The following is a 25948-nucleotide window of genomic DNA, read 5'->3' as shown; positions in this document are numbered from 1 at the left end:
TCACTTCAGACCAGTCCAGCTCTATCTTAGAAAGAGCAAAGAGCTCTTTTCTACTCTTTGTTCTTGATGATGTCACAGAGGCCATCTTCTCAGGACATTTTTGCTGTGAGGCAACAGTGATAACCACTACCCCACCTTGCTGCCCCTGCAGAAGAGTCCAATGATAAAAAAAATATCGAGATTGAAATGAGCATAAAAAGCATTAAAAGCATAAAAAAGCATTGCAATGTTACTATAACTGGATATAAGTAAATAGTGCATTGATTTTTTTGTAAATCCAAACTCAGTCATTCAGCTCAAAAGTTTATTGCGAACAGCTCTCACAAAACCTTTACTTATGTAGGGTTATGAATAAGTTTGAGTGCATCTTGTTGCCGTGTTTTGTTTTTTTAATGTGGTTGCTGTTGTTAGTATGAGACAACAGAAAAGCCACACAAATATTGTTTTATTACCTACTAAAAATAAGCCTCATGAGCAATGCATGCTTGGCTAGTGAACTTGAACAAAGCTGTATAAACCTTAAAACCTTAGCTGACTTCACATAGGAAATAAAGTCAGGGTTGTGTGGGATGTGAGTAAAGATTAAGCTCTGATGTCATGTTGTTCTTTTCCAGCATTTTGGTCATCCGAACTTTTTTGAGCATTTTCCCTTTTGTGAGTATAAGATTTTGCTCCCCATGCCCAATGGAGGGTTAATATGACTTCTTAAAATGACTTCTTTTAGTGTTACCTTTGCCCCCAGGGCTAGGGGGTTGGGGTCATTCTGTGTGGAGTTTGTATGACTTTAGTTGTAGGAAATGCTAAAAATACAGTCTCCTCCCAGATTCAAAATTAGCTTTGGATGTGGGGCAGATAAAATCCATAGAACAAAACATGCTATTAATGTGCAAATGTGGCTCATAGACTAAAGAGCTTTGAATATTCAGAATCACTTATCTTTAATAGTAAAACTATAGTTGATACTTGTGTTTATGATGTGGTGGCTGCATATTTTGTACTATGTACACATGTACTGTTTTTGCATGTCTCAAAGATGACCCAAATTTCAAGTAGTCTGCGTAATGAAGGAAAATGCTCCCATTTCCCAATGGAGACAGGTGTTGTAACATAAAAGAGGTCTTCATAGAAGACTTTTTGGCTGTAGCTCAGGTGGCAGAGCAGGTCAGCCACTAATCAGAAGGTCGGTGGTTCGATCCCAGGCTGCCTCCTGGCTGCATGCCAAATATCCTTGGGCAAGATACTAACCCCGTGTTTGCCTACTGGTGGTGGTCAGAGGGCCCGGTGGCGCCAGTGTCCGGCAGCCTCGCCTCTGTCAGTGCACCCCAGGGCAGCTGTGGCTACAACGTGGCTTGCCATCGCCAGTGTGTGAATGGGTGAATGACTGAATGTAGTGTGAAGCGCTTTGGGGTCCTTAGGGACTAGAAAAGCGCTATACAAATGCAGGCCATTTACTTTTTTTACATTAATGAGCATTTAAAAATGTCCATATATGTGCTTGGGTATTGTTGATAAATGCTAAAGCCTTCTCAGATGTCCCATTTAGTTCTTTTGTGTTGGTCTGTTCCGGTTTTAAGCACCATTGTAAGCGACAGGAAACCACCATTAAATGACTCACTAGCGATTATGCGCTGTCAGTTCACTTAATCAAACATGCAGGCTGTTCACATTCACTCCATATTTATTATGTGGCAACGAGTACATAATAAACACAAAGTGTGTACGAATGTTTGTGTGTGCGTGCATCTGTGTGTGTCTCAGTGTATTTTCCTGATTCACCCGGCAACAAGCTGAGTCACCACTACACCAGCCTTACTACCAATCTTGTTCCCATGGCTACCAGCATGCCACAATGGTATGTGCTCATGTTTGAAAGTAAGTAAGTAAGTGTGTGTGTGTGTGTGTGTGTGTGTGTGTGTGTGTGTGTGTGTGTGTGTGTGTGTGTGTGTGTGTGTGTGTGCCTAATCACTGACTACCATATACCAAACACAAATGTGGTTTACATGGAGACCAAAACATCTGCTCAGAATAATGTAACAACAATAAAGCAGCAATTGTTCTATTTTTAAACCAGAGAGAAGGTTCACTTAGAAATTTGATCAAACATCTGCAAACACTGAACATCATTGTGCCTTTTTTAAAAATAAAGTTAGACTTTTCAGAGGTAGCACATGAGTTACACAGAACAAAAAAAATAGTTGTGGAGAAAGAGATCAGATTCTGTACTCAAGTAAAATAATCAGAGAAACAAGGAAAAACATTCAAAAATGAATTTTAGGTTGAAGTATAAATGTGTTGCATTATATTTTAAGGCGTTTTTTAAACCAGTTATTCATATCAAATGATTTTTTTGCTGTTTTAATTGTACGAATGAATACATCAACACATAAGGTGGAATACTACGACATACTAAACCACTATTGTTGAACTGACAGTTTTTCTAATGAGCTAAAAAAATATCCTTTAGGAGGATAACCAGCAGCAGATTTACTCTAATTATAACCACTTGAAGTGATGCTGCAGGAAACATTTGTTTGTTCTCCACTGCAATGCCTGAAACATATTTTTACATAAACTCATTTGATGTGTGTATTTTATATCTATAGTCTAAACCGATTAATCGACAGGGTTCAATGTTTCCTTTGTCAAATGTCATGTAAGAAAATTATTGTTAAATTTAATCTACAGGGTGGCCCATTTATATGGATACACCGTAATAACATGGGAATGGCTGGTGTTATTAAAGTCCTGTTTGTGGCACATTAGCATATGTGAGGGGGCAAACTCCTCAAGATGTGTGGTGACCATGGTGGCCATTTAGAAGTCGGCCATCTTGGATACAACTTTTGTTTTTTCAATAGGAAGAGGGCCATGTGACACATCAAACTTATTGGTAATTTCACAAGAAAAACAATGGTGTGCTTGGTTACAACCACAAACTGCTGGCTGTTCATCTCTGGTTGCATCTTTAAGTTCGTTTGTGTTTGTCTCCACCTTGTGGTCAATTTATTTTACTGCAAACCAGTTCACTCTTCAACAGAAAAATGTTCTGACAATAAAACAATAAAATGGGTGAGTTAGAGTTTCAAGAGTTTGTCTTTTTTTTTTTTAGTATTACCTGATGATGACATCAGTTGCTGTCTCTATAGACTGTATAGAGTAATGCCATGAGACTGAACATGGAGAAGAAATCACTCAGTTGTTGGTGAAGAAATAGCACCAGGAAATTATTTCCCAGGTGGCTCATTCTAACTTGATGGCTGGTTAAATGAGATATGATAAAACTCAGGATAGAATAATGACCTGGGCTGTGTCGTATTGTGCTAATATGTCCCGAATTACAACTAGTTAATAAGCTGTCAATTCCAAAAGATCCTTTACCTTAAATAGAGGTCTCACCAAAGTGTGCAAAAAAAGATGTTTTGTGATGGTTTGCTGTGCAACGGAATGTGCTAAAGCAATGCCTTTACACGACATCTCTGCAAAGGTAGTGACCCAAGTATGAACTGCTGAATATTAGACAAAGCATATAAAATTTATGACTTGTAGGTTCATACACAATGATGAATGCAGTGGCTCAACTTTATGTTGTTTGCAGTGCAGGAGTTGTTGGTGGGTTCCATGGGAAAAGAAACACTTGTTTAGGAAAACTGGTAGGGAGGGCAGGGGGGGGGGAATTAAATTCAGTATGTTCTGGCTCTGAGAGTTATCAAGGTAGTTTACACTGCATAATTTGCTCCAGGGCAAGAAACAGCAACATTACAATACCAAGCTTAGAAAACTTGCAAGGGGAGATAGTTATATTGCTTTCATCTTTAGCTCTAAATTGCTCACCAAGTGGGACACACCTTCTGTGGTGTCACAGCGAATGAAACAAAAATCATAAACAGTGAGGCTGGGGGAGTGAGACTCATCTGTATGTGTCAGTGCAATCAACATGCTACCAGTTCTTGCAGAAAATTAAAAAAAGAACTGAAAGCTAGTCTGAAAATGCAAGATGGGTTGTTATGATATTCTTATCTAGCCTCATTGTTCTTGTGGTTAAGAAGATTTGGTCTGTACAGTTCTGTATGGATTTTGTCAAGTGAATGGCTCAGGATTCAGATTAATCCCCAGGTTTTTCAGAGCCCAAAGGGACATCCAGACAGGAGCTGATTTGCTCATCATCCATCACTTTGTCCCTTTGGCGGTTGGTTGCTAGAGTTGATTGAAGACTGCAGTTGCCTAGGTAACCCTGTAATATATTAACATATCTATCATATGTCAGTCAGTTGTATCCTTTGTTTTCATTGGTAGTCGCTCAGTCACTTGCCTCAAAGTTAAACTTGGGATATGCCTACTTTCTATCACCAACCTTTTCTTCACCCATCATTGGTCGACTTTCTGTGGTCTGTGGTGATGTGATCACCTCATCTCTGCACACTTCCTGTGTGAACTCCCTTTAGGAAAAAAAAACTTACGAGCTCATGACACTTAAATTTAGGTTTCCATTTAGGGCTACAACCACCTTCAATTGCTTCATGAACCAAGTGCCTCCAAACTCCATATGCAGCCACCTATTTGGATGATGTCATCATTCATAGCAACAGCCTGGAGGAGTGGGGATGAAGTCTTTGAAGCAACATGGGCTCAAGGCCAAAGTACAGAAAGGTGCAGTTAGAAAGAAATACAAATGGAAATCTGGATTAAATCAGTAACATACTAATGTTTACGGTAATAAAAGGTGGCAGCAGTAATTTCACAGCATAAGTGTACTGTCTTTTTCTAATTTGCTCCTATTTATAAATCACAGACTACCAAACAGCCAACTTTGAAGAAATGAAAAGACTGACCCAACAAACATGCTCTGATAAACCAAATGTACACCTTAAAATGAAACGCATCTCTGCTGTGATGATCCACACAAAATAGATAAAACTCAGGTCTGAGAGCTCTTCTTCTGAGAAACGTTTCAGGGGACCATGAGAAGATTCATCTAAATAAATACAGAAAATCACAAATTCGGCTGATAGATGAAGTACTGGTATGCTGAATGAAAATTACCACTTCCACCTTCGGCAGGCATTAAGCAACATTTTTTAAATACCCAACTAAAAGTTTCGTGTGTTTTCAGCCTCACTTGGAGAAAAGATCTCTTTCCATTCTGGGGAGGAGGGAGTCTCTAAAGAACTGGTGGGAAGAGGAGAAACAATGGGAGTTGCCAGTTTATAAAAAAAAAAAAAAAACCCTTCAACGACCTGATCCACATTCTTGGTCAGACTTGGTCTTGAGGAACCTAGCTGAGGCCATCAGGAGTCAGCATGTATCATCTGCTGAGATTCAAGAGCACCCATCAACCACAAATTCCCAGACCCATCAAGGAGGCTGCACAGGATCACAGAAAGAAGCTTCAGAAAACCCTGAACACATTACAGTAGGATCTGAAATCCTCTCAAATAAGTTAAAGAAAATTGTGCTAAAAGAGCACAACACATTAAGGCCCAGCAGGCAGCGAAGGAGATAAATAAATAGTTTTAAAAGCTTCTTTGGTTTCTAGAAGGCTAGGCTTGAGTGAGGGAAAATGATTTAAAAGTACAAAGATTTGGGATCTGAGCAGAGAGACGCTCAGATTTGCTCTAGTGCTTGTTAACAGCCTAACTGGCCCACAGGAAGAAGTTTTTTGTGAGTCTGGAGATGTGGGACCTGATTGACCTGGCAGGTCCTGGCAGGTCAATCAGGCAGGTCAATCAGCAAGCGGGTCAAACAGGTAGTGGGTGGGGTGTAAGGGGTCACCTGGGATGGCCCTGGCTTTTCTGACACAGGAGGATCTGATGATGGCCTCCAGGGTTGGCAGAGGTGGATCCATGGGTCCAGGTGGGATCAGCAGACATGTGGGTGCCCAGAAACCTGGACTTGTAATGTGTTTATTTTACACATCATCATCATCATTCAGTGTGTGAATGGGTGAATGACTGGTTGTGTAAAGCGCCTTGGGGTCCTTAGGGACTAGTAAAGCGCTATACAAATACAGGCCATTTACTTCTGAGTCGAAAATTTCAAAAACAAAAAAATCTGTTAACCATCCAGTAAATATACTCACTGACTGTACTTTTAACTTCTCCATCTAGTGGTTGATGAGATTTACTGCAAACGTTATCAAGTTGCAGAAACAGGTTCAATATTCAATTTTATTTTCCAGTTAAGAACTGACTCACCAGTTTAGAGTTTCCAGCTGAACAGTGTGTTTCTGGAAAGGGGTGGGGGTGGGGGTGTACCTCTCAGAATGGGAAGAACATGGAAATTCTTCACGGAAAGAAGCTGATGCTGCAAAAAGTACCCCAGCCTGACTCCTGTGAGACCACACTGAGCCACTGTGCTGCCTTCTTTTACAACTCTGTTTCCAAAAACCTGGTAGAGATTTAATTTAGATTACCACCAAGATTCAGCAAAGCAACTGCTTTCTAACACTACTGCTGTTTGACCAATCAAAGTTTAAAAAAAACCCTGTGAGTGATTTTTTTAATATATTTGATGTGTCAAGTTATCAAATCATTGCAATATTACAGATTTTTTAAACCAGGGTTGTCATCATTGCTGACTGTATAAAGTAAAGATGCTTTTTAGCTTTACTTCAACTCAATTCTAGGATGCAAATTTCAGAGTTCATATTTGATGCATTCAAGAGAATATGGGGCTGAAACATGAGTGGAGGACTGCATGACAGCAGACACTTTATAAGTTTCTACATTATGGTTCTCTTCCTTTCCAAGATTTTTCTAGATTTCCTAACAGCCATGAATAAATGAGTTTGTTGGATTTCATTTTAAATGGCACAAAATGAAACACTCCTCAGTTATCAGAATCAACTCCTCATTCTAGTTTTGGAGAGCCTTTACTAATATTTTGCTGTGGCAAGGACAAAACTCTCTTTTGACAGGAGGAAACCTTTGGAAGAACCAGGCTGACGGAGGTGCATCCATCTATTGCGCCCTGTTGGGGGAAGGTGATTGCTGATAATAAAATGCATTTAATTAGCATCACATGGTATCTGGCACTTCCCCTCCTGATTATTTTTTAATATGACTAATATACTAAAGTCATTGTACAGAAATAATTTTAGTAAAATTATATTGGATTGATTGTGGAATGATTTATTCTTTTTTTTTCTGTTGTCTTTCTTTATTCTTGCCTATTTCCAACAACAAAAAGCTTTTAACAGAAAAACTCAATTGCCAAAACACATGTGTGAGACTTATTTTGAAAGGCAGGGCCTCCCATTTGCTCAACATTTGCCAAAAATTTAGCTTGTGACTAAAGAAAAATTATCAGTCAGAAACTTGTGAGGAATTTTATTAGTTGATATTAGTGCCCACAGTGGTATCTATTTGCAAACACACAGGTATGTAGGAGTTGAAAAACAGGGAGTGTCGTGTTTCCTGGCGTTCCCCAGCGTTATCTGATCCACAGCTCATTTCCACAGTGAGAAACTGATCCTGCACAGCTCGGCATTGAACAAAAGGTAAACTATATTATATCTAACAATTATCTTTTGCCATTTGTTTATACTATAAAAATATAATCTGCCGTTTTATAACTCTGGTAGGATATGTTGTTGTGACTTTTTCATTGACTGTTCTTATGGCCAGTTTGTGATGGCTGTTGTGTTGTTTCTGTGGAGCTGCTGTTTAAATAAAAGGGACTCAGAGCTTCAGAGCTAGCTCCAGCTTAAGAAGGATCAAAAAATGGACACAAGATAATTAAATTAAAATGCACAATTATTTGTAAGTATGAAAAGTTGTCCAGACAGTGACATTTGTGATTTATTTGCATCTTACAGATGTTTGGTATTGTGATTCTGCTCTTTAAAACTCAAAATTAGGGCATAAACATTATCTGAGAGGGCTTCTTCTAGTTCTATGTGTTAACTATTAATCTTTCAGAAAAACAATGTCGAAAGCAACTTGTGCGTCTGTGTTAGCTGTTCTCACACTAAATTTGGCTTTCCGGGCAGGAAATGCGCGACCTGCTGACGACTCAGAGCCAGAACTCTTACAGGGAGCAGATCAAGAAGGAGATGTTGACCCGTTTAACCTGGAGGAGCCGCTATGCCAAACTCTACCCATCCTGCTACAATCCCTGGAACAACAGCAAAGAGCCCACACAGCTGCCACAGCTGCCAAAGATACCTGCTGACCCTCAGTGAGCCCCTTCATTTATTTTAAAGTGGAAGAGTGAAGATTTAAAACCTTAGTTGTCTTGAGTATCCACATGTGCTCAGCTATCATTTGTTTTCATGGTCTGGGTAAAAGCAGATTTATCTGATGTTACTGAGACCCACATAATTAGACTAAACCTACTGGGGGTAGCTAGGCATGAATGTGACACTAATATTAACCAACATTGTAGATGATTGCTGTGCAGCACTTTGGTCAGCGTCTGTTGGCCTTAAATGTGGGACATAAATAAACGTGACTTGATTTAATATTAACCAAGAGTCCAAACCTCAGAAACATGACAGATTCCAGCGACCATGACATTACACACGCATGAAAATAAACATTAACTTTCTGTTTATCTTCCATCAGGGCTGTTGTGCCTCTTGTTGCCAGGACTACTGAGAAGCAGAGCGACCTTCTTCCTCGTCGCCCTTCTCCTCCTCCTGTGTGCTCTGTGGGAGGTGAACAGCAGCTCAGTGTGCCTCCTCTAATGAGGCCGGTTTCGCCCCACACCAGAGAGGCTCTGTATCAGGACTCCTCTCACCATGTAAGAATCACTTTGACAGTCAAACTCTCTTTCATAAAATTAACATTTAAACATTTAAATATAAATATCATCACTTTTGCTTTCAGCGGAAAGCTCCTGAAGCTTTTGAAGTGTCGGAATATGGAAAGCTAACAACATCCCTCTTACCAGTAGGCTAAGTTATTTTTAGCCAATTACAAGTTGAATCTGGTAGTTGGGGTTATTAGCTAAGATACCGTCATTAAGAAGCGGCACAACTAATGTGCCTATGCGAGCTGATTTGCGATGTGCACCGCTGGCGCGGCCATTTATTTTTTGATGCACCTTCTCAGATTAATTCACTGCGTGTCGTGCCCAGGGCTGGACTGGGACAAAAAAACAGCCCGGGCTTGACTAAAGACCGGCCCACCAGGTATTAAAGCCATAAAGCCTTTGAATGAAAACAAACGTTGTTGTGACAGTGATGTACAGTCTTGTTGGTATATGTATGATTTCCATACATTTTATGTCAGATAAAAACTTTGGTTGTAAGCTTCAGATAATTATTTAATAGCAGCCCGACATTTTAAAAGAGAATAAGAAAGTATTTCTTTGTGCCCCCCTTTCCCTGTTAATGCCCTACCTGGCCCCCTGGCAAAACTTTGCCAGATCCGCACCTGCACAGTTACCAGCTGTCAGCTACATAAAAAAGGATCCTGGTGTTATTTGTCTCTCAGAAACAGTTCATAACTTCCCTTCAACTCACTCATGTAACCTAAAAGGTAAACCTGTTTCTCCATCACCTGTTCAGCTCTGATGATCCAGTAAGGACATCTCCTGGTTTCATCTTCATGTTTCCCTCTCACCAGATAACCAAACCATATCATGACCAGCAGGTTTACAGCTGTGGCTCCAGCAAACATCAACTGATACTAGAAATTAATATTAAATACATTCTAACAACAGCTGATAAAGCTTAAACGTGCTGCTGTTTAGCGCGACAACCGGCAGTTTCCTCTTTCTGGCGCAAAGTGGGCGATAAACAAACAAGAGAGAAAAGCCGATCAGCTGCTCATTGATCAGTTTCATGATTAAAGTAGCAACAGGAGAGAGAGGGGGAGATAATGAGAGAAGAAGAGGCAGCTGTGCAGCATAACGACAGAATAAATCCACCTTTGTGTCTTTGTGTCTTTTTCCATCCTAGACAAACTAGCCCTTCTCAGCTCAACACGAAACGCGCAATAATTTCTCTGAATGCGGGACGATTCCGTTTGTACGGGACGGTTGGCAACTCCACTAACTAACCTTATGAATAAAATAAAGTTCACTATCAGTAACATCATAGCACCCACCCAGCTGTATAGAAACTGTCATGCTAGCTCACGCAGTATGAGTTATTGTAACTGACTGTAAAAAGTCAGCACAACGAAAATAAACTCCACCTAAACTTGGTTTATATCTGACCCAGATAGACTGCAGGTCATAACTTCTTACCTGAAGTTCAGTTCACACTCGGACCATCGGCTGCCTCGGGTCTCTCCTCTTCGGGTCTCCCCTCTCCCTCATCCACCTGCTGGCCTCCACTTGTTAATTTTACTGAATCTGTGGAAGCTCCGCCAAAGCCACCACCAAACAACTGAGTTATTTTTACACAGCGGCCAGCATCTGGCCAATCCACCACCTTTCATTGTTTATACCGTTACAAAAAAAATCATCGGCCCACCGAGCAAATGCCTGAGCCACAGCCCCGTCCTCCAGGGCATGAAGCAGGTATGGAGGAGATCAAAACTCCAGACATCCAGAGGCCCTCAGAACACAAGAGACCAAGGAAGACCAACAGAGGGGCAGCCGCGCCACTGTCCCAGAAAGAGCTGTGGAGAGCCCCAGATGAGGGCTCACTCAGCAGCCACGGAGCAGAAGCCGGGGGGGTTGCAGTGACGGTAGGCCAGCCAGCTGTGCCAGAGTGACCGAGCCCCAGGCCGAGAGGCTGAGGGCACCCCACCCCCGAAGTGGCCCGAGCGAGCCCCAGGCTCCAGGCCATAAGCAGCCACCAAGGAGTGAGCCGGTGTGTACCCGGACGCCCATCCCCGGACACAAAGAACCACCAACGCACCGATGTCTGAGGCCGTCTGCCACTGGCAGGGGAAGTGGTGGGGGGAGATAGGCCTCCATACCTTGGAGGACCTGAGATGTCCCCAGAGAGGTGGCGTCTGATACCCAACCTGACATATAGACACAGACATACAGGCACACACAGATACAAACATCCATTCCCACCCTCATGCTCTCATATGCAATTACTCAACACTCACCCAACGTGGAGACAGACATAAAGAGACACTGTACACACGATCACACTCCCCAAGCGTACTCTAAGCTCCAGGTCTAGGTACCCTTGCCCCTGGAGGGGGAAACTGCACCCAGACCCAGGTGGTGTTACCCTTTTCCCTGCGGTGGGGAGAGGCAGACCACCCCGACTCCGTAGCAGCAGGGAGGCCCCACACTCCAGACCGCAGTCGGACGGCCAACTCCACCTAGCCCTCCCGCTCCAGCAGGCCGCAGAGAATGGGGGTGGGAGAAGACTCCAAACCTCCCTCCACCCGCTCATTGTAGTGTTGATGCATGTGTGTTCTAAGGTGCATTTAAAACCCAGGAGGGCATGGAGCTACCTGCCAAGGAGCAGCAGGTAAGCGCATAGTCCCTCCTGCTAGCCCTCAATGTCTAAGTGTATTTAAAATTGAGAGGTGGGCAACGACGCCAGGGGTGAGGTGTACACCCTGATGGTAATTTGGACTCCGTGATTGTGCCCACCCCCAAGATCCTATATGTATGTGTAATGAGAGTGTGAGTAATGTGAATGTCTAAATTGTGAGATAAAATTGGGGCACAGGCAGCCAGAAGGGGACAGAGGGGGGGATGCCTCCCCTGCACCCTGGTGACACATCTTTACCCCAAGGCCCTGCATGTGTGGGTGATTGTGGTGGAGCGGGAAGAGGGAGGCAGCTGGAGATGGGGAGGGAAGGAAGGGAGGGGCAAGTGACCCATCCCTGGGGCCAGCTTCCCCACTGACCCCAGTAGGCACCCCCACACGTGGGTTTTGATGAAGCTTTTCACCGTAGTCTCCGCGGCTTCTCCAGCGGCTTCTGGAATACCAGAAAATACAAGATTATCACGCATGCCACGAGCTTGTAGATCAATAACTGTCTCTTTTATGTTTTTTATTTTCTCTATTTAGCTGGGTAACATTGTCTGTGAGACATTTCACCGACTCCCTTAGCGTGGCATTTTCAGCAGCGAGCGTTTCCACCTGCTGCTGGCTGAACTCCAGGGATTCTTGCAAGGGCTTAAATTCCCAGTGAGGAATCTCCACCAAGGACAGCCTTGCATCGAAACTGGACTTGCAGTTTGTCGTTTGTCGATTGACTCCAGTATGTCGGCAATTTCTTTGCCGGCTGGCGATGTTATGCCGGGGGAATCTGCCGGGCGACATCTTTTCGACGACACTGTCTCCGATTTGGCCGGGGAAGGTGCACTCTGGGCCTTCTTCGTTACCAGATCCTGGAAGCACCGATTGATGTAATCTTGGAGAGCCTCTAAACTCTCCCCGTTGTTCTCCAGGGTGTTGGAGATGATTTAGACAAATGTTGTTAGTTATAAGACAATTGATAAGTGTATTTGGTAATACTGAAGCTTAAAGGAATTTGTTCAATTCTAAATTCTAAACTACCATTCGCTTTAATTTTCCACAAAAATCTCCGGGGTCTGACATCAGTTACAACATGATTCGCTTACCTTGTCCGTCACTTACCTCTCTCTGTTCCACTTACCTCTCTCTGTTGGACTGACTCCATCTTGCTGACAACACATAGAAGATAGCAACTCATAAGTGGTCACAGACCTGTCCCTGTGCTCAAATCAACCATTTCAAAGGCAATCAGACTGCAAGTTCACGATATTTTGGTTGTGCCACAATTTCCAGTTTTCTACAGTGTGACTGTAGCATAACTGAGTGAAGTGAGCTGCAAGTATCTGCTGTGGCAGGAGCCATGATGAATGTCCTCTTTAATCCTTTGAGATACTTGGAAAGATAATTAGTAGGGGTGCAACGATACTCGTATCGATATTGAACCGTTCGATACAGTGCTTTCAGTTTGGTACGCATATGTATCGAACAATACAAACATTTTTATTTATTTTATCAACTTTTCTTCTGACGATGCTGTCTGTGTTGAGCGCTCAGTGGATCTACTCCGCCTAGGCTGCACTGTCGAGTGCAGATCCACTGAGCGCAGTGCAAGCTAACAAGACAGAAGCTAAGCTCGTTGCAACATGGCAACTGCCTCAACGCTACCCGAAATTGAACCTCCCCCACCCTCATTCAGATCTGGTGTTTGGAACTATTTTGGTTTTCATGTGAAGTATGACCCTGATGGTAAGCGCGTCATGGACAAAAGTAAAACAGTATGTCGGATGTGCCACACAATGCTCAATTACATTGGTGGAAACTAGTGCGTTAGCACAGTTAGCTTGTTAACGTGTTGGCCGTCCAGCCCCACGCACGGGGCGATCTGCGGTAACTTGTTAACGGAGATTTGCCGCGTTATGGCGTTAATGTCATTTTAACGAGATTAACGCTGACAGCACTAGTGGGAACACAACGAATATGACTGCACATTTACGCCGACATCATCCTAGTGCAAAGACAAGTGGAAGCAGACAAAAACAACAAGCACGCTGCTGCAAACTTTACCCGAGTCATTTAGACAGCCGTTAGCACATGATTCTCCTTATGGGGACCTGATATGTTTAATATGCTGCTGAGAATATAGCCCAGAAGAAGCGTATAGTATAGCTTTTATTTTGGAAAGAGCCATTTCTCTGTAATAAACTCTCTTTTCCAAAGATGAGTGATTCCTCGATCAGATAGATTTATTTTTTTTATTATTTTGTTGTTTCAGCAACATTAAATTTAAAAACTATACTTTTAGGTTAAAATGTATATTTATAATTTTAATAAATGACAAATTAAAAAAAGCATGAACATTTTTTGTATCGAAAAAATATCGAACCGTGACACCAAAGTATCGAACCGAACCGAACCGTGAATTTTGTGTATCGTTGCACCCCTAATAATTAGCTATAATAAAATAAACCCTGCCATTTTATCATTTTAGTAATTTTATTCAGTATATCCCTATATTCCTACATTTTTGTAAAAGTGATGTTTTATGTAATCTATGTCTTTTGCAGGGCAAAGGGAGAACTCTGTACTTGCACAGACGTGGACACATTAAACCTGAGGAGAAGTTTAACTTTCCCCTGCTCTCCTCCTGGGATTATGGCTGGAGGCTTGGTACGATGGAGTCACAATCTGCCCCCTGTGGTGTGGTGACTGTAAAATGATGCATAAACTTTAGAAAGATAAACTTGTTGAATCAAAAATCACCATTAGGTACTAAATGTACTATAACATCGGTAGTAATCCTGTGTTTTAATACCAGGAGATCTTGTAACAGTGACTGATTAAACTATAGTCACTATTTGGAATTTAAATATCTTAAAGGTTACACAATGCAAGCTGTTTTTTTTTCAGTCTGATCACAGTCAGAGGTATGTGCCTCATATCAGGCATGTCCCACCTTTCTCGCAAACATCATATAGATCCAATAGGAGAGGAAAAAAGTAAATTAGAGTATTCAGAGCAGTCTGAAAGCTGAGGTTTTGATGCCGGGAGATTACATGTGCATGTGCTGAACAGATTATTTGAAACTCTGGCCGTGATTAATATGAACATCCACCACTGAAACAGTATATATGTATGATGAAAATAAAGAAAAACACATGGTCCTGCCTGACAATCCTTTCTGCACATTTTTTGCTAGCTTACCTTATCAGCTTCTACTCATACAAAATCATATTTTTCAGATTTTTGTTATTAGGTCAATTTCTTCCAGTTGTAGTAATAGAAATTGTTGAGTTTTTATTAACTAAATATTATTCAGTGCATCACTGGGTCCAGCCTGTGGAGGTCACTGGGCCAGTGTCAGACTTAGTTTAACTGAACAACATTCACACCATGACTGTGATTAACTCAGACAGGTTTTACTGTGAATGTGCTCAGTTCCTGTCTGCCACCACAGATTTGTAGATCTGTAGATGCTTTCCGCTCAAATTTGTAATTCTTCAGATTATTGTAATCTTCCTTTATCCACAGGTGACTACACGCTAGATTACAGAACTCCATCCAGTGCCAGGTCATCCTTGGTGAAGAACACCTTCTATGCAAAGAACGGGGTATTCAGCCGCCCAGCAGCCACCGATACCCTAGGCTGAGGTTCTGTTACCCCATACCAGAGGCTGCTCTTTAATGAGGGTAAAGAGCACTTCAAAGGCAATCGTGCCAACAGATGTCCAACTATAACCCTAGGCTAATGTGATTTGGGGATTTCCTGGTATTATAAACTCATTTACTTAAAAAAAAAATTGTATTTTTTTTCTGTTTGTTTTAGAAGTTTTCGAAGGTACGTGTTGAACTACTTAGATTATGACTTCCTATCAAACAAAAGACAAAACAAAGCTTTGATACATGAGTACACCTGTAAGTGGTCATATTTATCATGAGATAAAATGTCCTGTCAGGAATATGGTGATGGGAATAAAAAGTACACATGCAGCCCATCAATCCATCCTGAAATCCAGTACTTCCTGTAATGCTGTCTGTTTACAATGCACATGGCTGTAGGGTTAAGTGTCTAATAACCTGATACCAAGTGTTGGATATTTAATGAGTATCTTGCCTGGAAAGAGTCCGGAAGAAGCAACTGACCTTTATACACCTGAAACCTGAGTACTAGGTGTATTCCAATGAGCCACCAGAGGAAATGTTACACAGCACAGGCTAGTATTGATTCCTAATTAAACATAATTATTTAAAGACTATATTTTCTGCTCATTTCGTGCTCCATAGTTGCTCTTGGACTGTAAAAATAGTGCATGACTCACAGTACAACATAACCCTTCTTTAATTTTTATTGGGGTTTGGTGCAGCTCCTCAGTTTATCATCTGTTTGAAACTAGTTGTCCAGCTCCTTCATCTTAAAGGAAACTTTCCTCTGATTTGCTGCTGCCTATAAACAGAATGTGAGTGGAGCTTAAGATGAACTGACCACATTAGTGGATCCTATCTGTTATGGCTCATGCTGAGCCAAAATTATAAAGAAGACTGCCTGACACCAAGCAGGCATTTAGAGCAGTCTGGCCACAATTAATGTAAGAGCATCTCCAAAAGTTGATTCTGTTCATCTGGACGTAGCGTTTTCAGTGGGAGAAACGTTTTGTCACTCATCCAAGTGACTTCTTTAGTTTCAGCTGACTGCAGGTTTCCCCAATCTTATAAACAGTACATTTGCATAATGACAGAAACTAGCACCACTGAAGGAACAATGGGCTGGGAGGTCAGTTCCTTCATTATAATTATGTAAGAGCATATATGACAGAAGAAAAAAGAATAATAGATCAGTATAATTTCAAGCTAAAGGTCCTTCTCTGAGTGTTTTGTAACTGAGGCGTTTGTGTTTCATAAGGTCAGCTGTTTATTTATGTTAATTAATCACGTACATTGTTTGATCTTACAGTGAATGTTGTAATCCTGCAACTCCTGTCACAAGTGCATTAAATCAATTTCACAAAACCACTTTCACCAGTTGTTTTGTGGAGGAAGTAGACTCTATACAGAATCTACAAAATGCAGTTTTGAAATTATGATTTCACTCATGGGGGGGGGGGGGGCGATAGGGGCGTAATTTACAGGGGGGTTAGGGGGGTTATGACCCCCCCCCCCCCCCCCCCCCCATATTAACATCCAACCAATCTTGCATAAATAGACTGTTGATTTTATTTACTAATTTCAGGTATTACCCCCCCCCCCCCCCCAAATGTTCAACACAAAGTTAAACAAACAAACAAACAAATAATGAAATCGAGGAGGGGGGAAATATTTTTTTCACAGATAAAAGATGGATGGTGTCTAAAAAATCGACCCACTGTGACCTGCTTTCTTACTCATGGCCAGGAGGAGGCGACTTATTGGGCTGCCAAAGGAAGCCTGAGCGTTTAGACGTCCATGAGGGAATGATGCTGCGGCTCAGCTGATTTATGATCTCAGTAAACACATTTCTGATGCGTTTATGGTCTCAATTTCTAGTTTTAGGTCTCACTGAATTCACTATCGTTGTTTTGTTTATCATTAGTTGTAATTATGATGCCCATGAGAGCTGGTACTCACGTTTTCATTTTAATTCAATTCAATTCAATTTTATTTATATAGCGCCAAATCACAACAAAAGTCGCCTCAAGGCGCTTCATAGATACAGAGAAAAACCCAACAATCATATGACCCCCTATGAGCAAGCACTTTGGCGACAGTGGGAAGGAAAAACTCCCTTTTAACAGGAAGAAACCTCCGGCAGAACCAGGCTCAGGGAGGGGCGGCCATCTGCTGCGACCGGTTGGGGTGAGAGAAGGAAGACAGGATAAAGACATGCTGTGGAAGAGAGACAGAGGTTAATAACAGATATGATTCAATGCAGAGAGGTCTGTTAATACATAGTGAGTGAGAAAGGTGACTGGAAAGGAAAAACTCAATGCATCATGGGAATCCCCCGGCAGCCTACGTCTATTGCAGCATAACTAAGGAAATATTCAGGGTCACCTGGTCCAGCCCTAACTATATGTTTTAGCATAAAGGAAAGATTTAAGCCTAATCTTAAAAGTAGAAATAGTGTCTGTCTCCTGAATCCAAACTGGAAGCTGGTTCCACAGAAAAGGGGCCTGAAAACTGAAGGCTCTCCCTCCCATTCTACTTTTAAATACTCTAGGAACAACAAGTAGGCCTGCAGAGCGAGAGCGAAGTGCTCTAATAGGGTGATATGGTACTACAAGGTCATTAAGATAAGATGAGGCCTGATTATTTAAGACCTTGTATGTGAGGAGCAGGATTTTGTCTCCTGAATCCAAACTGGAAGCTGGTTCCACAGAAGAGGGGCCTGAAGTTGGCGACGTACTAAAAGTACAGCATCCCTCAGTTTCACAGAGGGATCCACCTTGAAGCTTGACTAATGCCACAAAAGCTCCATCTTATATGTAGTCAATGGCCAGAGCCTTATGTCACGAGTCATATCACTGTAATTAATATCAAGCAGCTAACCTTGAGAGATAACTTGTCAACAAACACTTACCCAGATTCAATCAGCAACAATTTACTGTTCATCGTTTACTGTCACTTATTATTATACAGTGGGGCAAAAAAGTATTTAGTCAGCCACCGATTGTGCAAGTTGTCATGTTGGAAGACCCAGCCTCGTTCCATCTTCAAAGTTCTCACTGATGGAAGGAGGTTTTGGCTCAAAATCTCACGATACATGGCCCCATTCATTCTGTCCTTAACACGGATCAGTCGTCCTGTCCCCTTGGCAGAAAAACAGCCCCATAGCATGATGTTTCCACCCCCATGCTTCACAGTAGGTATGGTGTTCTTGGGATGCAACTCAGTATTCTTCTTCCTCCAAACACGACGAGTTGAGTTTATACCAAAAAGTTCTACTTTGGTTTCATCTGACCACATGACATTCTCCCAATCCTCTGCTGTATCATCCATGTGCTCTCTGGCAAACTTCAGACGGGCCTGGACATGCACTGGCTTCAGCAGCGGAACACGTCTGGCACTGCGGGATTTGATTCCCTGCCGTTGTAGTGTGTTACTGATGGTGACCTTTGTTACTTTGGTCCCAGCTCTCTGCAGGTCATTCACCAGGTCCCCCCGTGTGGTTCTGGGATCTTTGCTCACCGTTCTCATGATCATTTTGACCCCACGGGATGAGATCTTGCGTGGAGCCCCAGATCGAGGGAGATTATCAGTGGTCTTGTATGTCTTCCATTTTCTGATGATTGCTCCCACAGTTGATTTTTTCACACCAAGCTGCTTGCCTATTGTAGATTCACTCTTCCCAGTCTGGTGCAGGTCTACAATACTTTTCCTGGTGTCCTTCGAAAGCTCTTTGGTCTTGGCCATGGCGGAGTTTGGAGTCTGACTGTTTGAGGCTGTGGACAGGTGTCTTTTATACAGATGATGAGTTCAAACAGGTGCCATTCATACAGGTAACGAGTGGGGGACAGAAAAGCGTCTTACAGGGGACGTTACAGGTCTGTGAGAGCCAGAGATTTTCCTTGTTTGAGGTGATCAAATACTTATTTTCCACCCTGATTTACGAATAAATTCTTTACAAATCCTACCATGTGAATTCATGGATTTTTTTTTTTCACATTCTGTCTCTCACAGTTGAAGTGTACCTCTGGTGCAAATTACTGACCTCTGTCATCATTTTAAGTGGGGGAACTTGCACAATCGGTGGCTGACTAAATACTTTTTTGCCCCACTGTATAATACTTACCACTATTTTAAAATAAGTTTCCATGTCCCCATCACCAGCCCAGAAAGAGAGAAATTTGAGAGTAATAAACAACCTTATAAGAACGAGTCAGTGGAGCTAATTTTAAAATTGTGTTGTTCAAATTGTTGTTCAAGACAATGACTAGTAGTAAGTACACTGTGGATATTAGCTATTTGTAGAGCCAAAAGGTTTAGCCAAAGTTTTATAATGGTATATAAAAATTGAAATAAGAACCTGGATTTAGTTTTATGGTGTGCATTCAGGTTGCCTACCAGCCCGACCTCGAGCTGAGAACGCCATCATCTACCTGCTCAATCGTGTCTATGCCCATCTGGACCAGTCGGCGAGCACAGTAAGAGTCATGTTTTTTGACTTTTCCAGTGCATTCAATACCATCAGGCCGACCTTCCATAGTGATAAGCTGATAGTGATGCAGGTAGATGCCTCTCTGACAGGAAGACCAAGATATGCGTCTTCAGCATTGTGTGTCTGACAAAAAGGGCCTGTATTTGTATAGCGCTTTACTAGTCCCTAAGGACCCCAAAGTGCTTTACACATCCAGTCATCCACCCATTCACATGGTAATCAGCAACCTCTTTCCCCTCTACACCTCAGACTTAAGCCACCGCACAGAGACCAGCCATCTTCATGTTTTCTGATGATTCTGTGGTGGTTGGATGCATCAGTGACGGTGATGAGACAAAGTACCAGGCTGTGGTTCTCTTTTGTCATGTGGTGCAGCTCAATATGACAAAGACCAAAGAACTGATTGTGGACTTTAGGAGGACCAGGAAACCTGTGACCCCTGTTTCAATCCAGGGGGTCGATACGGACATTGTGGAGGACCATACATACCTTTAAGTTTACATTGATAATAAACTGGACTGAGTTAAAAAATACCACTGCACCTTAAGGTAGGAGAGGCGGATGTTATCCAAGATAAGGACAATGCTGCACAATACCTCCCACCCACTCCATGACGTGTTGGCCAGTCACAGGAACATGTTCAGTGAGAGACTGAGATTACCCAAACGCACCACTGAACGACACAGTTAATCATTCCTGCTTGTGGCCATCTCCCTGTACAAGTCCTTAATCTAATGCACAGTACACATTGCAATAGTTACATCCTGTGCACATCCTCTACAGTGAGAATAACAAATGACAAGTTTTACAGCTCAGAGTAAAATGTAAATCATACATATTAAATCTCTGTGATGTTCTGGATATGTATAATTTAGTAATTTGTATATATTAGAGCTATTTCTTATATTTTGTATAATTGTAATATATTGTATTATTCAATTTAGTTCAGTGCGTTACTGTTCTTATTGTCTTGAAGCCACTGTAACCATATAATTTCCTTAAGGATTAATAAAGTGTTCTGATTTTGATTCTGATACATTTAACAAAATTCATTCTGTTTTAAGATGTGTCACAGCGGACATGAAAAACATTTGCATTTGAGTGTTTACATTTGACCACAAGAGGGAAGAATTTGCTAGTCATGTAAACCTGTAAAATATCTGATAATAGTAAAACATCATGAAAGTAACATTTAGTAATTTTATGAGTAAAGAAAGTTAAACTTTGAGGGCATGTGAAAGAAGAGCTTAAAATTAAATGTGTTCATAGACTTAAACTTATAATTAAACAAAAGAACTAAAGAAGCTTAAAACACATTATTGTAATATTTCCATATCAGTTAATGTGGAAGCAGTAAACACTGGACCTTTAACAAAACACTACAGACACAGTGAAGTAAAACTGGGGAATTGTTTACTGTGTTTCCGTAATGCATGCATGAGTAAAACATGATTTGTGGTTAGTGTAATGGGATGAATTCTGCAACACAGAGCTAACCTTTACAAATGTGGGTAGTCTTTGCTCTGTTAAAGAAGACACAAACACAAACACACAAGACACACACACACACAAAAAAAAAAGAAGACACAAACATCATTTAGTTCCTTTAACTGTCCCAGAAGGTTTGTAATTTATTAAACTGTGGAGACTGCAGATTTAGGAGGTTGGGAAGATCTGGAAGCCAGTGAATATGGTGCTGGCGCTGGCCTGGCCTGTCAGGATGGTGTTTGTCTTGACTGTCTTCAGTGAGACCACGTCGCCAACTTCCAGCTCCAGAACTGCCGTGCCAGAGACGACCAGAAACCCATTATACTGGTCACACAATTCCATGTCACTTACACCATTTTTCTCCAACTTCAGGCACACCTAGAGGATCACAAGTCACACACAGAATTTTATTTATTATAAGATTGTAAACAAGCATTCCTTATATAAGAATTATTTCAAGAGGTGTGACTGCATTTTACATAAACTTTACAAAAGTTGTTTTTGTAAGAATCTAAATAATACAAAAACAAACAAAATTGTAAATAATAGAAATCATGGAAATCATCGCAACTTTATATTCTAAAAGATTTGTGTATTTTACATTTATTTTCCAACATAATGAGGAAATACAAAAATATAAAAGACAAGGATTGGCTTAAAGACTGGCAGAAATAAAGTAATGGAGAAAAAAAAATCATTTTTTTACAGGCTTTTTCCAAAAGGTTTAACAATCATTGCTAATAATGATTTTTACAATCAAACAATCAAACCTATCAAAATGTATGAAATGTGATCACTGGAGTTGTTGTAGTTTCCCCTCCCTGATAATGCATATTAATTTATAGTTTTCTGAATATTTCCCAATTTGGAATCAAAATCCAGAATGAAGTATTTTTTTGTTAATGTAGAAATATTTAATTTCAAGTAAGAATTCAAGAGATATTTAAATATATATATAAAATCTTTGATATCAATGTTCTCATTGTGGATACTGTTCCCTTTTACTATCAGGTGGAATTATTATGAGGCTTTTAATATTCATACTTTAAGTTGTAAGTACTGAGCTTGAAAGTTGAGTAGGAAACATGACAGCAGTTTAATCTATACAATATTGGAACACTAAAAAGGAGAAGGACAAACACGAACTTGGCAGAAACAGAAAATACAGAGTAGTTTTACAAGAATAAATTATTCATACTCACCTTATACTTTCCTGAGATGTGGTAACTGAAGAAATATATGCCTCTGTTGGTGCAGATGTACGTTGTATCATTTGTCAGTCTTTCTCCTCGAAACGGTTCATTCTCTTCAGCCAAAATTGGTCTGTGGGAGATTTACAGATCAACAACGATAGTTTGTTTTTCTGTTTTTTTAAGTTTTGAGTTGTGCTAGTTCTTACAAAACAAAGAGCTGTGGTTATTTTTTATTCATAGCAATGTGTGTATTAGAGATGTGCAAAGCAGCCGGTATTTGTATCTGTACTTGTATTTGTTGAGGAGGGAAAAGTATTTGTATTTGTATTCGAGTAATATTTTTTTAAAAATGGGTAAAAATCCAGTTTTTTTGCGTTGCACTTTTAACAAACATTATAGTGTAAGTATTCTTTAATTATATCCATTATAATAATTATGGATATGCAATATTAGTTGATGTTTTCCCATAAATCCAGCAATGAACATGTAACAAGGAACGTCATTGAACGTCATTGCCAGATGGCTCAGCAGCAGCAACATTCTTCTATTCGGTTCCCCAAATCCATGAGGGGAGTTTCAGCTAAGTTAATGAGTGACAACTACACAAGCATTGTTTTAACCTTGTTTTAACCTTTTTAACCGAACGTTAACATTACTCTGTCAACAGCCTATTGTCTAAATTACTGAGCTAACAGAGCTATGTAAAGACAAAGGAACACCAGAGCACCCAACTGCAGACGTCAATGATGCAGCGCAATGGCATAATCTCCCGATCTTCGCAAAAGTTATAAACTGGAACCCAGTTCAGGTACAAAAATATCAATTCAGCAAACATTGTGAAGCAGTTCACTCTTTTTTCGAGCCTTTTCTGTTGCTGTGTGGAGCAGTGCGTGTCAGTCACCTCTTTCACATGTCACTCACTCATCTAGTCATGTTCTGCGGTCTCATAAGGAAACTCAGGTTTTTAATAGATAATAATATAATTTAATATAATAAAGTTTTTCTTATTCCCGAACACAAATATTTTTTTTAAATATTTGTTCAAAATAAATATTTGTAAAAAACACGTTATTTGTGCCTTTCCGAATACCATATTCGGGTTCGGCTCCCCCTCCAGTGTGTATTACTCTAATTAAAACCACATTTTAATAGAGTAACATCTTGTTGGGTTGAAAAAGTTTAAAAAACACTATTTGAAACAATAACCACCTCAGGATGATGTTTAATGAGGTCATAAATCGAAGGAGCTGAGTGTCGTTTTTCTATTAATCTGATTTTTTGGACCAGTCACCCCCTGTTGGCCAGTAGAAAGAATGCAAGTTTAAGCAGTGGCTGCATTTTTCAGACCTGGAAGCTATTGCCATCTTTCATATACAGTCTATGGTTCAACTAAGATTACACAGTGTTGATGAATCTGTTACTTACTGTTCATGTTTTTAAACAAAAATCTAAAACTTGTTATGTGTGGAGACTTTACTATATGCCGCTATTTTAGTCAGTGTTTTTTAAATAGAATAACTAAGTTAATCAGGTGCTCAGTGGTCACTTTATCTGTCATCCAATCAAACAGTTTTTCCCTTTTTGTTTCCTTACCACTAGCTTTGGGTAGTTTCTATATTTACCTAGCAATTCTGAAATAAAATATCACTCTTTTTTCATTCTGAAGATTCAAAACTTTCAGCACACTGACCCATTGAAGATGATGGGAGTATCTACTACTGATGATGTCGTAGATTTCAAGGAGAAATAGGATTGTTGTTGGCCAAAGGGGCTTCCCTTCGGCCCGCGTAGACCTGGTAACCCCCTACTGCCTGGTTGGCCTGGGTCCCCTTTCAGTCCAGGTCGCCCTGGAGGACCAATTGGACCAGGTTCTCCTTTCTGACCCCTGATGGTATGATCTGCCTCACCTGCTCATGCAAATAAACAGTTATTACACAGCATAAAAATATCAGTGGAAATTGAAACTGAAGTACAAGATAATCAGTTATCTTTTGGCCAGCTTGGCAAATGCACCAATGAAGTGTTTTTAAATCTGTTAATGAAGAAGTCCTCTGACTAAATAGATGTTTTAGTAATAGGAACGAAAACCTGCACTCCATATAGTGTACAGTTAATATTGAGTATTTATTCTCTTCATGTGCAGTCTGCGCTCACCGGGGTCTCCCTTCTCTCCTTTAGCACCATCATTGCCGTTGGGCCCATGAGTGCCTGGTATCCCAGGAATCCCAGAGATTCCCCCATTGCAGGACTGCATGTCAGCTGGGGTGATGTGAACCAGAAACAGCAACACTGCAGTACTGCAGCTCAGCCACTGGAGGGCCTGATCACACAGATATGAGTTACCTTTCAAAAAAATAGACCCTCATATAAAAAAACAAATAAACCAAAACATAAAAATAAAATAAAATAAAGCTTTCAGAAGAATTTCCATCTAAGTGGAGCGACAAGCTACAAACTGAAGATATGACTTTTTAAAGATTGTATTGAATCCTTACAAAAATAATAAATTAAAATACAAAAAATACAGGAAAATGTTTAGGATAAGTACATTTGAGTCTTTAAAAAGAAATCTGTAAAAGACAAGAACTCTAAAACATTTAACTACACTTAAAAAGTGAAAGATAATTGACACCATTGAATCCAACATGAACAACCATTCAGCAAGAAATGTGAGGAAACCCAACACTTCTGTACAAGTCTGTACAGTTTTGTCTGGCTAGCTTTTTAGTATCTGTAAAAATCATCTCACCATTTGCAGGTAATAAAGTGTTTCCTGCTGCAGCGGAGCGATAAGCTGATGGGGAGCGGAGATGAAGACTTTTCGTTGTGCTTCACTGTGACTGCCACAGCTCAATCGGGCGAAAAAAGAGGAAGTGAAACTTAAGAGAGCAAGAAGAAAAACTATTGGTGTCACTATTAATCCTTTCTGTGGTACAACACTAATTCTTCACTCTGTAGGGACTTACAGGGACAAATCCAATCTGTGGCCCCCCTATTGGGTTTTGAAGATACTGCAGCAGGTCTTTAATAGGCCGTTTAGGTTACCAGAGAAATATGGTCTGGTCTGATTATTTGGGCTTTCTCTTTATTGCTGTAGGCTCTTAACCTTGCAATGAAAATTGCCTTGAGATGATGATGTTGTTGTGATTTGGTGGTGTGTGAAAAAAAGTGAATAGAATAGCTGGGGTACCTGGAGAGAACCCATGCAGAAATGGGGGAGCATGCAAACTACACTGGAGTCCACAGACCTCAAGATTAAAACCTACGACTGTCTTCCTGTGAAGTAAAATTACTAACCACTGCATCTCTAGATATACTTATTCAAAATGAAACACCCAATAATCACAAAAAATGAATGAAATAAATGTTACATCTAATTTGACATTGGTTATGAACAATACCAAGGAGGAAGCGCTGAAGTGTTAAACTGAGCAGAGATTTATTGTTTTTGCATCATGAACATCCAGAAATGATTTGCCTTTCAACTATATATATGATTGTACATACTCTTAACTGCATGTTTGGAAATGCTACACTGATTTTACAGTTTAAAAAAAAAAGATTGTGAGGCCCTGTCTCTGCTACATCTAAAAATACAACGTAAGTTATTCAGTTTTATTTTTTATTCAACACTGGTTTAAGACTATTTTTTTTTATCTTGGAGGAATATAAACCAACATCATCACATCAGATATCATTTTACAACCCATGCGAAACTGATTGGATCCATGAAGCAAAAATACATTTTTATAGGGA

At 40.6% G+C, this 25948-nt stretch overlaps 2 protein-coding genes across 3 annotated transcripts; one reads left to right on the top strand and one right to left on the bottom strand.

Moving 5' to 3' along the window:
• Positions 1-7288: 7288 nt before the first annotated feature.
• Positions 7289-16371, top strand: LOC105940861 (protein SPMIP1). The gene is made up of 5 exons (XM_012918470.4): positions 7289-7495; positions 7988-8175; positions 8562-8739; positions 13948-14050; positions 14912-16371. The coding sequence occupies exons 2-5, from the start codon at positions 7991-7993 to the stop codon at positions 15028-15030; spliced, it is 585 nt and encodes a 194-aa protein (XP_012773924.1). The 5' UTR covers positions 7289-7495; positions 7988-7990; the 3' UTR covers positions 15031-16371.
• A 4536-nt stretch (positions 16372-20907) lies between these two features.
• Positions 20908-25072, bottom strand: c1qb (complement component 1, q subcomponent, B chain). 2 transcript variants are annotated; one of them, XM_024802487.2, is made up of 5 exons: positions 24942-25072; positions 24347-24512; positions 23883-24099; positions 22202-22322; positions 20908-21377 (listed from the first exon to the last, which is right to left on the bottom strand). In XM_024802487.2, the coding sequence occupies exons 1-5, from the start codon at positions 24942-24944 to the stop codon at positions 21168-21170; spliced, it is 717 nt and encodes a 238-aa protein (XP_024658255.2). In that variant the 5' UTR covers positions 24945-25072; the 3' UTR covers positions 20908-21167. The 2 variants fall into 2 exon arrangements, with proteins under 2 accessions (XP_024658255.2, XP_076740294.1); XM_076884179.1 differs by having other exon boundaries at positions 24347-24535; positions 24942-25043.
• Between the last annotated feature and the right edge of the window lie 876 nt (positions 25073-25948).

This window comes from Maylandia zebra, linkage group LG5 (assembly GCF_041146795.1).
Source record: "Maylandia zebra isolate NMK-2024a linkage group LG5, Mzebra_GT3a, whole genome shotgun sequence".
NCBI classification, from domain to species: Eukaryota; Metazoa; Chordata; class Actinopteri; order Cichliformes; family Cichlidae; genus Maylandia; species Maylandia zebra.
This window is presented reverse-complemented; position numbering and strand designations above follow the sequence as displayed.

Bases quoted from the DNA above. Each gene is read 5' to 3' on its own strand.
- LOC105940861 (XM_012918470.4), top strand. From the start codon at position 7,991: ATGCGCGACCTGCTGACGACTCAGAGCCAGAACTCTTACAGGGAGCAG. The intron at 8,176-8,561 runs GTGAGCCCCTTC...ATCTTCCATCAG, and splicing joins AAGATACCTGCTGACCCTCA to GGCTGTTGTGCCTCTTGTTG. The intron at 14,051-14,911 runs GTACGATGGAGT...CTTTATCCACAG, and splicing joins GGATTATGGCTGGAGGCTTG to GTGACTACACGCTAGATTAC.
- c1qb (XM_024802487.2), bottom strand. The intron at 22,323-23,882 runs GTCAGTGTGCTG...AATCTCCCACAG, and splicing joins ACTCCCATCATCTTCAATGG to ACCAATTTTGGCTGAAGAGA. The intron at 21,378-22,201 runs GTGAGTATGAAT...GTGATCCTCTAG, and splicing joins ACATCTCAGGAAAGTATAAG to GTGTGCCTGAAGTTGGAGAA.